This window comes from Microtus pennsylvanicus, chromosome 13 (assembly GCF_037038515.1).
Source record: "Microtus pennsylvanicus isolate mMicPen1 chromosome 13, mMicPen1.hap1, whole genome shotgun sequence".
Classification (NCBI taxonomy): Eukaryota; Metazoa; Chordata; class Mammalia; order Rodentia; family Cricetidae; genus Microtus; species Microtus pennsylvanicus.
In genome coordinates, this window is record NC_134591.1 from 53,992,176 (window position 1) to 54,007,372 (window position 15,197).

The following is a 15,197-nucleotide window of genomic DNA, read 5'->3' on the forward strand; positions in this document are numbered from 1 at the left end:
TCCCATCCCCTGTGAATCATGATGTAGCTCTCAGCTATGGCTCCAGCACTATTTGAGCCACCATGATAAAAGTAGATTAAATCTCTGAAATTGTAAGGAAGCCCACAGTTAAATACTTTATCAGAGTTACCTTTGTAGCCAGGCGTGGTGACACACACCTTTAATCTCAACACTCTGGCCGCAGAAACAGGCAATTTCTATGAGTTCAAGGCCAGCTGGCTCTAGTTGTGAATTCCAGGACAGCTAGGGCTCTGTAGAGACAAAACACTTACAAAAAAAGAGTTGTGTTGATCATGGTTTCTCTTCACAGTAATAGAACAGTTACTAAGACATTAGTACTAATCATTTCACTTATGTTTAAATATATATATATATTCACATAATAGCATAGGTAATCAAATATATTATTGATAATTATTATTGAGAATAAATTTTAGTAAATTAAGAATAAAAATGTTTACATTTTCTTCATTAGTCTTTCTCCTATTTTCCTCTCTTTTCTTCATTTATTTATTTATTTATTCAATAGTTTTGGTCATCAAACCTAGGGTCTTGTAGTAAGCAAGTATTCGATCACTGAGTTACACTCCTTAGCCCTTCATTATTTTATAATCTAGGTTTCTGATGTTTCATCTCTTACTAAAGGACTTAAAATTTCTTGAGAGATACTATTTTGATTTTTCTTTATCTTTATTTCTCCTTCACATTTAAAGGAGAATTTCATGGGGTTCAGAAGTCTAGGTTGGTAGAGGCGTCTCTCAAAATAATTTATATATTTCCTTATATTTTTTCTGCTTGCATAATTTCTATTATCCTATGGGTAAGATGATTTTTTTTCACCTGACTTCTTTTAATTTTTTTTATTTATTATGTATACAATGTTCTGTCTGTGTGTATGCCTGCAGGCCAGAAGAGGGCACTAGACCTCATTACAGATGGTTGTGAGCCACCAAGTGATTGCTGGGAATTGAACTCAGGACCTTTGGAAGAGCAGGCAATGCTCTTAACCGCTGAGCCACCTCTCCAGCCCCACCTGACTTCTTTTAATATTTATTATTTTAGTTTCGTTGATGGGTTTTTGTTTAGTTTGTTTTGATTTTTTGGTGCTTTGTTTTGAGACAATCTTTTGAGTATTGTCCAAGTTGGCCTTGTACTCTTTCTGTCTAGAGAGTTGACTGATACTGTGATCATCCTAACTTAAAGTTTCCCATTACTGTGATAAAATGGCCTGACTAAGCCCAGTAGTAGTGGGCACACACCTTTAATCTCAGCACTCTGGGAGGCGAGCAGATCTCTGAGTTCAAGGTCAGCCTGGTCTACCAAGTACATTTCAGGACAGCCTGGGCTGTACTTAGAAACCTTGTCTCAAAAATAAACAAACAAAACAAAAAAACAGCTTGGTGAAAAGAAACTTGGTGAGGAAAGGGTTTGTTTGGTTTACACTTTCACATCACTGTCCACCCTCAAAGGAAGTTAGATCAACAACCTGGAGGTAGGAACTGAAGCAGAAGCCATATAGGACTGCTGCTTAGTGGCCTGCTCCTCAGGGCTTACTGAGCCTGCTTTCTTATACCATCCAGTACCTACCCTACCCAGGGTTAGCACTGCTCACAATGGGTTGGGCCCTACCACACCAATCATCAGTCAAGAAAATGCCCTACAGACTTGCCTGTAGGCCAGTTGTGTCGAGGCATTTTCTCAATTGAGATACCTCTTCCCAGAGAACTCCAACTTGTCCTAGCCACAATACACACTATCAATAGAATATAGTTAGAAAGAGACTAATGCCCAAGCCCCAAACTTAGCATAGATGGCATCATTTCAACCATATTCTATTGATCAGTCAGCCACAAATCCTAAATTCAGTAATAAGGAATCCCTAATCAGAGCTCACCTCTCAGTGGAGGCAGGTTATGTATATGAATATTTACCTGCAAGTATGTGTCTGTGTATTACATGTGTGTATGGTACCTATACAGGCCAGAAGAGTGTGTTAGATCCTCTGGGACTATAGTTAGACACCTTGTCTTATTGCAATTTGATATGCCATGTTTGGTTGATATCCCTGGAAGGCTTGCCCTTTTCTGAAGGGAAACAGAGGTGGAGTGGATCTGGGGCGGTGGGGGTGGGGATGAGACGAGAGGAGGGAGGGGAAACTGTGGTTGGGTTGTAATATATGAGAGAAGAATAAAAAGAAGTGGGGCTGGAGGAGCAAATGTTCTCCATTTTGTATGTCTCTGAACCTTCTAAAGTTCATGTTGGCGATCATTATAACAAAATGATAGCTTAGACTTTCTTAGCAGTGTGAGGATTTCTCTGAGTAACATCAGGGTTTACTTCCTCTGCAGATACAACTAAAAGTACCCTGGAGAATCTTAATAATTAAAGAAAAAGGCTATGGGGCTGGAGAGATGGCTCAGTGGCTAAGAGCATTGCCTGCTCTTCCAAAGGTCCTGAGTTCAATTCCCAGCAACCACATGACGGCTCACAACCATCTGTAAAGACATCTGGCACCCTCATCTGGCCTTCAGGCATACAGACAGAATATTGTATACATAATAAATAAATAAATAAATAAATAAATAAATAAATAAATAAATAAATATTTTTTTAAAAAGGCTATGAATTCGAGAGGGAATGGAAGGAAGGGGACATGAGAGAAAACTTTGGGAGGGGGTTAATTATGTAATTGTATTTTAATTAAAATACTTTTAAAGAGAAAAAAATTAATCTTGTTGTATAAAGAAAATAGTCCTCAAGGATTTCCCTTAGCAAATTCCTTAGAAAATCTTTGGTCTGAAAGAAGTCTATGAAGCATATTCTTAGACCTTTTCTGATTGTTTGTTTGTTTGTTTGTTTTTGAGAAGACAAAGTCTCACTGATACTCATGATGTAGACCAGACTGGCACCAGACTCAGATTCACCTGCCTCTGTTATGAATGCTGGGACTAAAGATATATGCCACCGTACCCCACCTTCTTTCTTACCTCTTAATAAAGGATTTTATCGCACGTCTTACATTTTTTCATAAGCAGCAAGAAGGCAGGTAGCATTTTGATGACTTTTAAAATCTTACTTCTTTCAATTGAGCTCATTAAGTACATTTCCTGTTTTATGCTGTTATGGGCAACAGTCATATCAGACTTTCAGTTCCTTCCTAGTACTTGGGCCCCATCCTTCACTCTCCAGTTACTGTTGTCTCCACTTTTCTAAACCCTGGATGGGTAGCCTTCTGGGAAACTTTAGGCTTCCATTAAAACTCTTAAAGGGGCTAGGAATGTAGCTCAGTGGTAGAGCACTTGCTTAGCTTGTATGAAGCCCTGGATTTGATCCCCAGCACTAAAGAAAAAATAATAACTACCCCAAGACTTGAGTTCCCACTGGTACTTTGCTTGTGGTGCTTTCTGCCATCTGGTTCCAAAGCTTGTGACGTGTGTTTGGCATTTGTTTCTAAAGCACCTTGTATCAGAATCTGTTCTGATAAGCCTTTGCTATATGACAAACAACTACAAAACTTTCTAGTTTGAAACACTAAGAACTTACTGTGTGAAGACAGCTCATGTATTGCATATAGTGCCAGGTGGGAAGAGGAGCTGACTAGGTTTGGAGATCTACTTTCCCACATGGAATATTAGTTCTGCCTGTTTCTCCATGTTAACCTCTCTGCAAGATGACTTGTTTTCTTACACATAATAAATAGTTGGGATCGAAAAATAAATATACCAATAACAAGACATAGAAACTGCTAATTTCTTAATCCTAGACGCAGAAACTGGCACAGTGTCATGCCTACTGCTGCCTGTTAGTCAAGTGTGACAGAGAACAATAAGATGCATGTCTAAAATCAACAGTCTTCTGAAGGTTGCGTAGTTTGGCCTTTGGTGTTTGACCATATGACCCACGTAGAATTCATTTCAAAATCACCATTAGAATAATCAAATAAGACTTACATCTGTGAAATATACAAGTCTTAGTTGCAAATATATTGTATACTCATATACAATTTGTGGAATTTTGTTTTTGTTTTATTCTTTTTAAGACAGGGTTTCTTTGTGTAGTTTTGACTGTCCTAGAACTAGCTCTGTAGACCAGACTAGACTCGAACTCATAGGAATCTGCCTGCCTTTGCTGCCCAAGTGCTGGTATTAAAACCATGTGCCATCACCACCCAGTCAATTTGCTGAATTTTAATAAATGTCAGCACCTGTGTAATTCCTCCATCCTCCCCCTGTGATCAAGACATAGGACACTTCTGTTACCCCAGAAGTTCCGTCAGGCTCCTTGTAGTCTGTCTCTGTCTCCACTGTGATTGAAATATTTTTATCATAAATTAGATTTTGCAGATCTTGAATTTAATATAAATTAGCCATGCTGTCTGTTTGCCCCCTTGTATCTGATTTCTTTCACTCAAATAAAAATTTTGAAAGGCAGTTATATTGTTGTACCTATCTATAGGTCAAGGTTTTCTTTCTGCCAGGTGGTATTCCATTAAACAAACATACCATAGTTTGTGTGTTCATTCTCCTGCTGATGGGAACTTGAGCTGGTTTTGAGATTGTTGTAAATTAACTGCTATGAACATTTGTGTTAAGGGTCTTGTCTCTGAGTCCCTCCATTTTTAGCCATTTCAGTACAAGGGCAACACCGCCAAACATGAAAATCCTTTTTTTACTTTTTTTTTAACTTTTGTTTTTTGTTTGTTTTTTGAGACTGGGCTTCTCTTTGTAGCCCTGGTTGTCCTGAAACTCACTTTGTAGACCAGGCTGGCCTCCAGTTCACAGAGATCCACCTGCCTCAGCCTCCCAAGTGTTGGGATTAAGGCATGTGCAACCACCACCCAGGTTCTTTTTTTTTACTTTTTGTTTTTTTGTTATTGTTGTTTGTTTTTCTTAAATTTGAACTCAGAATCGTGCCTAACATCCTGAGTGCTGGAATTATAAATGTTTGCCACTATGTCCTGTTTATTTTTCATGTATATTTGTGTGTGTGTATGTGTGTGCACACATGTGCACACGTGCGTGGAGAGGCCAATAGTCCTCTTTGATCTCTTTCTACCGTATTCACTGATGCGGGGTCTCTCAGTTGAAACCAACCAAAGGTCACCAATATGGGATAGTCTGTGTAGCTAGCTATCTCCAGCAATCTCCTTTCTCTGCCTTGCAACTGTTTGGGTTATAGGTGGTCCACCATGCCTACCTAGCATTTACATGGGTTCTTGTGGTCCTAAATCTAATCCTCAAACTTGTACAGCAAGTACTTTATCCACTGGACATCTCTATATTCCCCAGGTCCCTATTTCTTAGAAGACCTAGATTGATCCTTCTTTTCATAGCCTGACCCTTATAGCCATTCCATAGCATCTTTATTCTGCCAATCAGCTGTCTTTAAGTCAGTCTCCTTCCTGCTTTGGGACACAAAGCTTCTTAGAGTCTGCTAAGTCAGTGGCTACCTCACCAATCTGCTAATTTCCACAATGCTATTGGCTGTCTCTTCGCTTGTTGTCTGATTCACCTTAGAAAGTTCTGGGAAAGAGCAGAGTTTATATTTTCTTTTCAGGGCCCAGAAAACAAAACACAAGTTCTGTGCTTTGGTTTCTGTTCTGGGTTTTTCTCCTAATCGGCTGTGTCTCCAGAGACCTTGATCATGCAGCTTAGACTAGTGGCAGTTTTCCAAACCTCCCTTTATCACTCAGTATTTTGCAGTGTAGTTGTGGGGAAAACTCAGGAGAGCCAAGTCTAGAGTTGAGCAGATAGAAGAGAGCCGCACTCTGACTTCTCTCTGCCAGGCACACTGTAAGGCTCCTGGGTTCTTTGTTTCCTGTAGTTTGTATCTACTTGAACAAGAGTGGCAGCACAGGCCCCCACTTGGATAAGAAGAAGATCCAACGACTTCCTGATCATTTCGGGCCAGCCCGTGCCTCCGTGGTGTTACAGCAGGCTGTCCAGGCTTGCATTGACTGTGCTTATCATCAGAAAACCGTCTTCAGCTTCCTCAAACAGGGCCACGGCGGTGAGGTCATCTCAGGTAAACACTTTCAGGTTGGCTTGGCCTCCTAGCCAGAGAGGCAGGCCTTCATTCTGATGAGACATCCTAGTTCCAAGTTCATTTATCCACTCTGGAGAATGCAGAAGTACCCCTTTCCTCAAGAGTCCTCACTTCCTGCTCCAGACTTTCTGAACTATGTGCCATAGATGGTGTATGCCATACATCTCTGCCAAGAATAGCCAACTGCCTAACACAGCCTTTGAACAGAGTCCTCTGCTGTCCCTACAGAATATATGAGTATATGGCTTAAAGCCATTCTAGAGGAAGGCTTTACATATGGGCTGTGTTGTTGCCACAAGAGAATTTCCCCAAGTGGTTTCAGAAGACCTCTGACCTCCTCTCATTCCTCTGCCTCCTTAGCTTCTGGGTTTATAGGACCCATACAAGGGAAATGAATCCCAGGCCAGAGGGAAAATGAGTTAAATAGTGCAGTACTTTTTGTTGTAAAAAAAGTTGTAACTGAAAATACTTTCTTGCTGTGCCCGTTTCTGTTTCAATTTTCTTAAGTTCGAAATCTTATTTTTACCCACCAAGCCTACAGAGGCTTGACCTGCAGCCTTCCAGTCTTGACTCTAATGCCTCCTGCCTTTCCTCCTTAGCAAGCTGTTGTAACTAGCTTCAGAAAACAGCTGGCAAGGAGCATAAATAGCCAAACTGTTCTTTTAGCAAATACCTGTTGACCTTTTACTATATGTCAGAGGTTTCTGCCACACACTGGCCAGGAAAAGGAAAACAGAAGATGATAGGCTCAGATTCGCACTGGTAGAAAAGAAAATTTAAATAGTCTGTGGAAGGGCGTCAACAGAGAACTATTTGTTACCGAGTCAAATCTAGGCAATAACTGGCTGCATGGAGAATGGGATCTAGGGATACATTAAGCCTGTCCTTCTGAGGCCCAGACTACTCCCTGGCCTCTCCCTTGCAGCACTGTGCAGGGTCTGAGCTCCTTACCTACCTAGAGTTCTTCCTTTTCAGAACTTTCCTAGAGTGAATCTTCTCCCCAGACCTCTGTTTCCTCACTTCCACCAAAGACAATTGCATGAACCTTTTTTGCTTTTAAAAAATTATGCCAATATTTTGATAGAACTAGATAGGACATAAACTAAAAAAAAAAAAGCATGAAACATTTCTAAGTGTTACCCAAACCTGGTGTCCTTATATAAGTTGGAAATTGTTTACCTAAGCCCTTACTACCAATGGCAGTATTCCCTTCTGTACAACTTACTTGTTCTTGGGCAGTTTTCTAGTGAAAATAGCACCCTGGGCGAACACATTTCCTGAAGGAAGCTCAGCCAGGTGATGAAGCAGATAGCATTATGTTCACAGTTGTTTTCACAGTTGAGTGAAATCATTCCAGAGCCCTGAGGGTGCAACAGACTTGGCCTGGCCACTCCCATGATTGTACACCCTTTGGAGCTAGAAGCAAAAATCAAAGCCCTTGAGCAAGGGAGAGCGGCAGGAAGAAGACAGACTGGCAAGCAGCCTGGGCACTGCCTCTGTGTAACCAGCCAATCCCAAGACAAGCAGTGAGCTGGGCTTCTCTGGCAAGCACTGCACTGCACAACTAACTTGCTTTGTTTACTTAACTCCACAGCCATGTTTGACCGGGAACAGCACACCCTCAACCTCCCAGCAGTCAACAGCATCACCTATGTCCTCCGCTTCCTGGAGAAGCTCTGCCACAACCTTCGGAGTGACAATCTGTTTGGCAACCAGCCCTTTACAAAGACTCACTTACCACTCACTGCCACAGAGTACAGCCACAGCCACGACAGGTACCTACCAGGTAGGAGCTGGGATGGGGCCTGGGCTGCAAGGGGGCTGGGCAATCAGTAGCATCTGCAAGGGCTCAGGGGCAGCCCTCAGGTCTGTGAGTCTAGCACCCACTGTCCAGAGATCCCTTGCCACATCTGGGTCACATCTAAGGCTTTTAGTCTTCAGTCATCTTAGCTCTTCAGGATTTTGCTGTCACTCTGGAATTTCTCTTTCCTCTGGACCCCTATCTCTAGAAGTTGCCCTATGATTTCCATCTGTAGTGTGGAGCCCATGAAGTCCCAGCACATCTCCCAGGGTGAATCTGGCATCAAAGGCCTCATATAGCTCTCCTTTACCAGCAACAAGGTTTAGTCTTAGGCTAGAGGTTGAGAAAGTTGCTCCATGTTGATTGGCCATCTATTCTTTTCTTTGGCACATGGCCCTAACTCTTCTAGCATTGCCAGTCTAACAAGTCAGTTCAAGTTCCTGCTATTTCCAACTAGGCTGGAAAATAACTTTTTAGTTAACCATACCAGACCCGCAATGAGAAAGCGGATGCCACGTGGCTGGGTCGGTGACTAAGCACTTCCAAGAGAGCTTGAAGAGTGAGTGGAACTCGGCATCTCTGATCTGGAGTACAGGACGCAAAATCGAGGGAGGGGGACAAGCTTGGTCACAAACATAGAGAGGTAGGTTGCTGTTAAGAGGAAAGAATTTCCCTTTAAAAGAGACCTGTAGATGGTGTCCTGGGTGGAGAGGAGGTACTGGCTATTCTGTTTGCTGTGGGGGTGAGTCTGAGTCTGAGAGGTGCTCTGGGATCTTCTACATAAGCCTCACACTCCCTTCCTTGATCTTTTCATGACTTGTGACTAAAGTATCGCTTCTGGAGAATGTGCTCAGGGAAGTGACCACATGAGAACTGCTGGTGTGTTTAGGGGCAAAAAGATACCTAAATTCCTCATATGCAGTGGCAAGCAACCAACATGTGGTCCTGGGGCTGTACCATGCTCCTCCGCTGGTTCTTTCCTTCACAGGAAACTTCTTAAACTACCTGCTGTAGATGGCTTTGTTCAGCATCAGAACCCATAAAACAGCCTTGAGTTAAAATGTTGTACTGGATAGGATGGGTTTGGTACAGACAAAGACAAAGTGTTAAATGTTGTCAGTCACTGTCATTCAGGAGCCCTGGGCTCTGCTTCCTATTGAAAGGCCTTGCTAGAAGTCTGAAAGAGAAGGTTCATATCCAGTGGGGCAGCTGCTCAAAGAAACAGAAACTCAGAATTTTTAAACAAAACGCTGTCCTTCAGGAACTAAGGAAAGTACTTTGGCAGCAGTATTGAGAGGCTACTGAGAACAAGCCCACAATGGGCTTCCAGTCATGGTACAGCCTTTCCTGGGACTTCTCTTCTGGTTTGTATCTCTCTAATTCAGTACCAGATATGCTCCTGCCTCACCAGCTATAAGAAAAGACAAAGAACAGGGGTGTCCCGTTCAGCTGTTGACTCTGTGTCCTTTCTCTACCCTGTTTCCACACAGACTACACTGCCTCTGCCCACCTAGCTCAGTTGCTCATGAAATTCTCAGCACACCACCTCATCCTGTCTTCCGTTGGATTCTCAGAAGCAATATTTTAACTGTGCCCGGACAAGCCAGGGCCTTGTCTGGGCTTCTGACTCCTCTTTGCTCTGTAGCTTGTCTTCCCTGCCTGCCTGCTGTCTTACCTCTGATATCTCATCAGCACCTGTATTTTCCTGATTACACATCTACCCTCTGCAGAAAACTCCATCAGTATCAGCTCTCTTTTGCTTTTCTTTGAACCTGTTTTTTGCCATTCCTGCCCATCTGCATAGTCACACACTTCTACTGATGTGTCATCCATGGGTCCCACCTATATTGACGGAGTTGCTTACTGGAGCCCTTTCCCCCACTTCCTACCTTGCCACCACACTTCCCTCCCTCTATGGACTTTGCCTAGCTGACCATGTACTTCCAATGTAACAGATAGCCATCAAAAGTACATATCCCTTAAAGCTTCTTTACCTAAATTGAAACAATTTCTATTTTCACTGCTTTATTTTAGAAACTTTCAAACCTACAGTAAAATTGCAGCAACAAAAGTAAAATGAGTCCTTCACCAAGAGTCGCTTTTAGCTTTGTCTCTCTGCAGATATATTTGTATCTATATACTTAATGTGTGTGTGTGTGTGTGTGTGTGTGTGTGTGTATGGCTTTTGTTTATTTTGCACACAACAGTTAACTGCTAGGTAAAATAATTTGTGTATGTATGTATACACACCACACATGAGTGACATATATACTTTTAAAGAGCACAAAATATATAGGCACTTACCTGTAATTCCAGCCCATAGGAATTTGAGGCAAGAGGTTCACAAATTAAAGGGTAGCCGAGCTACACAGTGAAACCCTATATCAGAAAGAGAAAGAAGAAGGGGAAAGAAGGGAAGGAAGGAGAATGGATGAGAATAAGGGTAGAAGGGAAACAGAAAGGATAATATTTTTGTGTTCAATAAATTTAATGTAAATAAAACACTCCTGAGCTACTATTCCATCCAGATCAGAATTTCCCAAGTTGTCTCAAAATTGTCTTTTATAGCTGTTTTTTGCTTTATTTTCTCTTATTTAGGATCAAATAAAAGATTGTTTGGTGCATTTCATTGTCCTGACTCTACGCTTCCTTTATCTAGAGCCATTCTCTACTCTTTCTGTCTTCTCTGACTGCATTGGCATTTTGAAGGACCCAATCCAGGCATTTTGGCTTTAGGTCACCAAAAAGGTCATTAAATTATCACTGTTTACTACAGTCTATCCTGGATTTTAGAAGACTGAGATAAGACAGACTGAACCTCTGCACCCTGAAAGCTAAGAGGGAAGAGACATGGTTAAGAGCATGGAGTAGAGATGCTCCAGCCCAGCCACTTGTGAAAGAGAGTGGATGAGAGGATTCCTGGAGGAGGCAGCGTAGGGTATTGCCTCTTCTACAGGACTGCATGTGCTGCTCTAAGTCAAGTGCCAGACTAGTGGGGGCTACATTAAAGAGCTCCTGGGGACTCCCTGAAGAGGTGGTAATATGAGGCAGGAAATTTTTTTCAGCTACTTGCTGTGGATATTAACACTAGCTATAGGTGAAATCTGCATAGAGTAACTTCTAGGTCTGCCATTTTGAAATTTCTTGACTGTTACCTTCTAGGGGAAATAGTGCCATTGTTTGAGGACTCACAGACTTGAGTTCTGTTTCTGGCAGGATCATTTATCCATCTCCATTGTGCTTTGTCCTGGGCATCAACTTTCTCATCAATTAAGAAAGAGATGGAAAATCTCTAGTCGTATCGGGTTAATGTAAATTACCCTTTCTGTGGTGATGCTGGAGAGTGAGTGTGTGCTGCTGCTCTCCAAGAGTCAGTGGGCAGAGATGAGACCCTTGTCCTGGGCTCACAGCATCTTAGTGCACAGCATTCCCTATAAGCATTTCCAGTGAAAGGTAGCCAGAAAGGGAGAGGATGGGAAAGGAGTATGGAGAAAAATCACCATAGCAAATACTCCCAGGGAAGTCTGGGAAGACAGGAAGGACTCAGAATTGTTCTTTTGGAGTACAGAGAGTAGAGCATGGGGACCAATTTGTAAGAAGACAGATTTTAACTTTAAAAAAAAAAAGAGGACATTTTATCCATGAGACCTCTCAATAAAATGACTACCAAAAATCCCCCAAGAGAAAGGCCGGAGAAGTGGCTCAGAAGTTAAGAGCAATGGTTGCTCTTCCAGAGGTCCTGAGTTCAATTCCCAGCAACCACGTGGTGGTTCACAACCATCTATAATGGGATCTGGTGCCCTCTTCTGTATACTTAATAAATAAATAATTAAATAAATAAAATCTTTTAAAAAGGGCAACATTATTTTTAAAAAATCCCCCAAGAGTATAACCATTCATTGGGGTCTTTATCAAAGCAGAGGACTTTATGTCTTGCTGCCTTTTTTTTCACTCAGGCAAGTACCTGTAGCCAGCAGCACTCTGCTAGTCCTCACTTTAATCCTGGTTTTATTATTTTCCAGGTGAATCCTTTGCCCTGGGGAATAGCCTGGCCCGGTCCTTGGAGACACACTCAGACTTGATGGACACTGCCTTGAAGCCTGCCAGCCTTGTCGGCACCTCCCAGAACATTCGAACTCCTGGTTATCGGCCCTTGGCTCCCTCTTGTGGCCTCCCATTGAGCACTGCCTCAGCTGTGCGTAGGCTCTGCTCCAGGGGTAAGCTGATCAGGGTTCTGTGGTTCTCATGACTCCTTTCCCTTTCCCTTGCTCCTGGGCTCAGAGAGTTCAAAACGAAACGAGCATTGCTGCCCTACTTACTGCATGGTATTGGGACTGGAGCTATGCTCAGTATTGTGCCTTCCCCAACCATCTGGCATGTAACTGGTGTTCTGGGCTCGGTTTGAAACAACAAAACAAAGAAACAAAAAAACATAACTTGGGAACCAGATACCTAGAACTAAAACGGACAGGCAAGGATTTATTCTTCCAGCCCTTAGTCATTTATTTGGATACCATTTGTATTTTGTATGAGAAGAATACAAATTACCTTTCAAAATGTCTTATACAGAAGACAAACTTTTAAAAGATACTTGTAAATCAATAAAGATACACAATTGATAGTATGAAATTGTCAGGGCTTATATTATTGAAAACTTTCAAACTAAGGAATTTGGAGTTGATCATTTTGGCAGAGTTAAATTACCAGTGGCATCTAATCAGAAGCAAGGTACAAACAGAACTCTGTTTGAATATCACTGAATGCTGGATTAACAGACCAGTTAGGAAGTTAAAAGGATGGACCAGAGACAGCCATGAGAAAGGCCTGAAAATCAGGCAGTGGTATATGTGCAACTACTCATTAGGTAAATGTGAGGACGGACGAAGTGGAAACTGTCTCCCAGGTTTAGCTACCTAGATGCAGGAGGCTAAATGGGGTGCCGTTCACTAAGAAAGACCTAGAAATGGAAGAAAGGGGGTACCGTGAGTAATCTTAGGAAAAGTACAGAGCTGAAGTTAAGTGTTTAATAGTAATCCGTGTATTGAAACTTTACAGTGGACGAATTCCCAGAAATAAAGGATGAAAAGAGCAGCTTACCAAAGGTGAAGTCTTAATAGGCAAAGTTCGAAAGGTAGAAACAGGGACAGAAGTTGACACAGGAGGAAATGCACTCAGTATGAGGAGGAAGGAAAGTTAATTGGATGGTGACTGGACAATCCAAGAGTATTCAAGTAGTATCAGGCCTGAGGAATATCTGCAAGATTCAATAATTGGTAGGTAGAATTTGATAATCTTATCTAGAGACATTGGGAAGGCAGATTGCCATGGGTTAATGAAATATTGAGGGAGAATTTACTTAAAATAAAGAACAGAGAGAGCTGTGATTCTGAAGAAATTCGTACAGAATGGAGCACTTGGGCATGTTTGTCAACAGACAGCTTAAACTTCTGAGACGTTAGCATGATAGCAAAGGAGAAAGGAATGGTGGGAAGTAGTAAGAGTCCAGAGCACAGGCAGACGGATTAGTAGATACACCTTCTCTGGCAGCCGTCCGTGAACAGAGGAAAGACTGCGTAGGGAAGACCTTATGAATCTGAAAGACTAGACCAGTCCTCCAGAAGATGAGATATGGTGGGTCAAGAAAAGAAGGTTTACAAGAAACCTCAGGGGCCAGCAGTGGGCAGAAACTAGTTTGCAAGAGCTGTGGTTTTCTTTTGTTTCTTAGCGTCTTCTATATGAGGTGAGACAAGACAGTTTGGGACTCAGAACTTTCTGGTGAGCTAGAAAGACAAGAGCCAGGAGAGAAAATAGTACAGGAGAGTAGAACTTCACATAAAAGAATCAGTAGGGCTGGAGGGAGAGCAGTGAAGCTCACTGACAGCTAAGCATTGTAACGTAGTAGCTCTGGGGGTACCTCTCAAGCAAGCTGGAAAGGCGAGCAGTTGGTGTCAGAGAAGAGTGTACTTAAAATTCTGAAGCATTTGTTCCAAGTGCTGATAAGCACCAGCCAGTGGCCTCAGCAGTGGTGTCTGACATAGAAGAGCGGTGAGAGCACTGACTGTTGGAGACAGGTCAGTGGGCTGACTGACTGTTGTAGACAGGTCAGTGGACTGACTGACTGTTGGAGACAGGTCAGTGGGCTGACTGACTGTTGTAGACAGGTCAGTGGGCTGACTGACTGTTGTAGACAGGTCAGTGGGCTGACTGACTGTTGTAGACAGGTCAGTGGGTTGACCCCAGAGAGCAGTGGGAACTGGGGTGGGACAGAAAGGGGTGAGCCAAGCACCAGAAGTCTTCATTTAATAAGGGAACGCAACACAGAGATTTATTGATAATCGTGGCCAGAAAGAGCAGGTGGTTGCATATAGGGTTAGCCTCTAAGTTTCAGAGAAGGATGGTCTAGAAACACCAACAGGAAGCCAGGAGGATACTATCCTCAAACCCTAGCCTGGCTTTCCCCAGCCCAGGGTATGTGAAGTGTAGAAAAATAAAGATTCCAATACAAGAAGTGAGAGGTGACTTTGAAGAGAGCTTTCATAAGGACTGAGACAGAGGAAGAAGCCTGTGTTCTACCCCAGCCCTGGAGAGAGGCTAAATGAAGTAGAAAACTGTCAAGTAGAGGTGGAGCTGAGATGCGGCTCCCTCAGCTTCCTCACCCTGAGGCTTGAGTAAGTTGTCTCAGCTCAGGTCTCCCATCTGCAGAGTGTTCCTCATGAAGAATAGAATTTCTCATCTCAGCCTGGTCTTTCCGCAGGAGTGCTGAAAGGAACAAATGAACGGAGGGACATGGAATCATTTTGGAAACGAAGTCATTCCCCAGGTATGTGGTGAGTTACTGTATTTCCATCTCCACCAAGGCAATGTCCTGTCTGGCAGGGATCATAGTAATGGGCTGCCTCTCCTACTAGCTGTGGGCTCTCAGCTTCAAGCACATCATGAATCTCTGCCAGGGCTGGAGAGATGGCTCAGCGGTTAAGAGCATTGCCTGCTCTTCCAAAGGTCCTAAGTTCAATTCCCAGCAACCACATGGTGGATCACAACCATCTGTAATGAGACCTGGTGCCCTCTTCTGGCCTGCAGGCATACACGCAGACAGAATATTGTATACATAATAAATAAATAAATAAATAAATAAATAAATAAATAAATAAATAAATAAATAAATAAATATATATTTTAAAAAAATGAATCTCTGCCAGCTCATATTCAAAACTCTTTTGTCCATGAAGAACCTCTAAGACTGGAGAATCCAATCTGATAAGCTATAGATTGCTTGTTTCAAAAAAATTAAGAATTTGAGTCTTTTTCCTTTCTTATTTGTTTAATCCAGAGGATCAGATACAAGTGTGCT

At 42.4% G+C, this 15,197-nt stretch overlaps 1 protein-coding gene across 7 annotated transcripts in view; it reads left to right on the forward strand.

The window, feature by feature from the left end:
• The window catches only part of Scmh1 (Scm polycomb group protein homolog 1), a 128,829-nt gene that overhangs the window by 110,590 nt on the left and 3,042 nt on the right, over positions 1 to 15,197 (forward strand). For 6 of the 7 annotated variants that reach the window (XM_075944740.1, XM_075944741.1, XM_075944746.1 and 3 more), the window contains 4 exons: positions 5,824 to 6,024; positions 7,640 to 7,831; positions 11,869 to 12,063; positions 14,601 to 14,666. In XM_075944740.1, coding sequence (XP_075800855.1) covers positions 5,824 to 6,024; positions 7,640 to 7,831; positions 11,869 to 12,063; positions 14,601 to 14,666 — 654 coding nt within the window. Of the gene's footprint in view, positions 1 to 5,823; positions 6,025 to 7,639; positions 7,832 to 11,868; positions 12,064 to 14,600; positions 14,674 to 15,197 lie in introns of all 7 variants that reach the window. The other variant, XM_075944745.1, reaches the window with a different exon arrangement.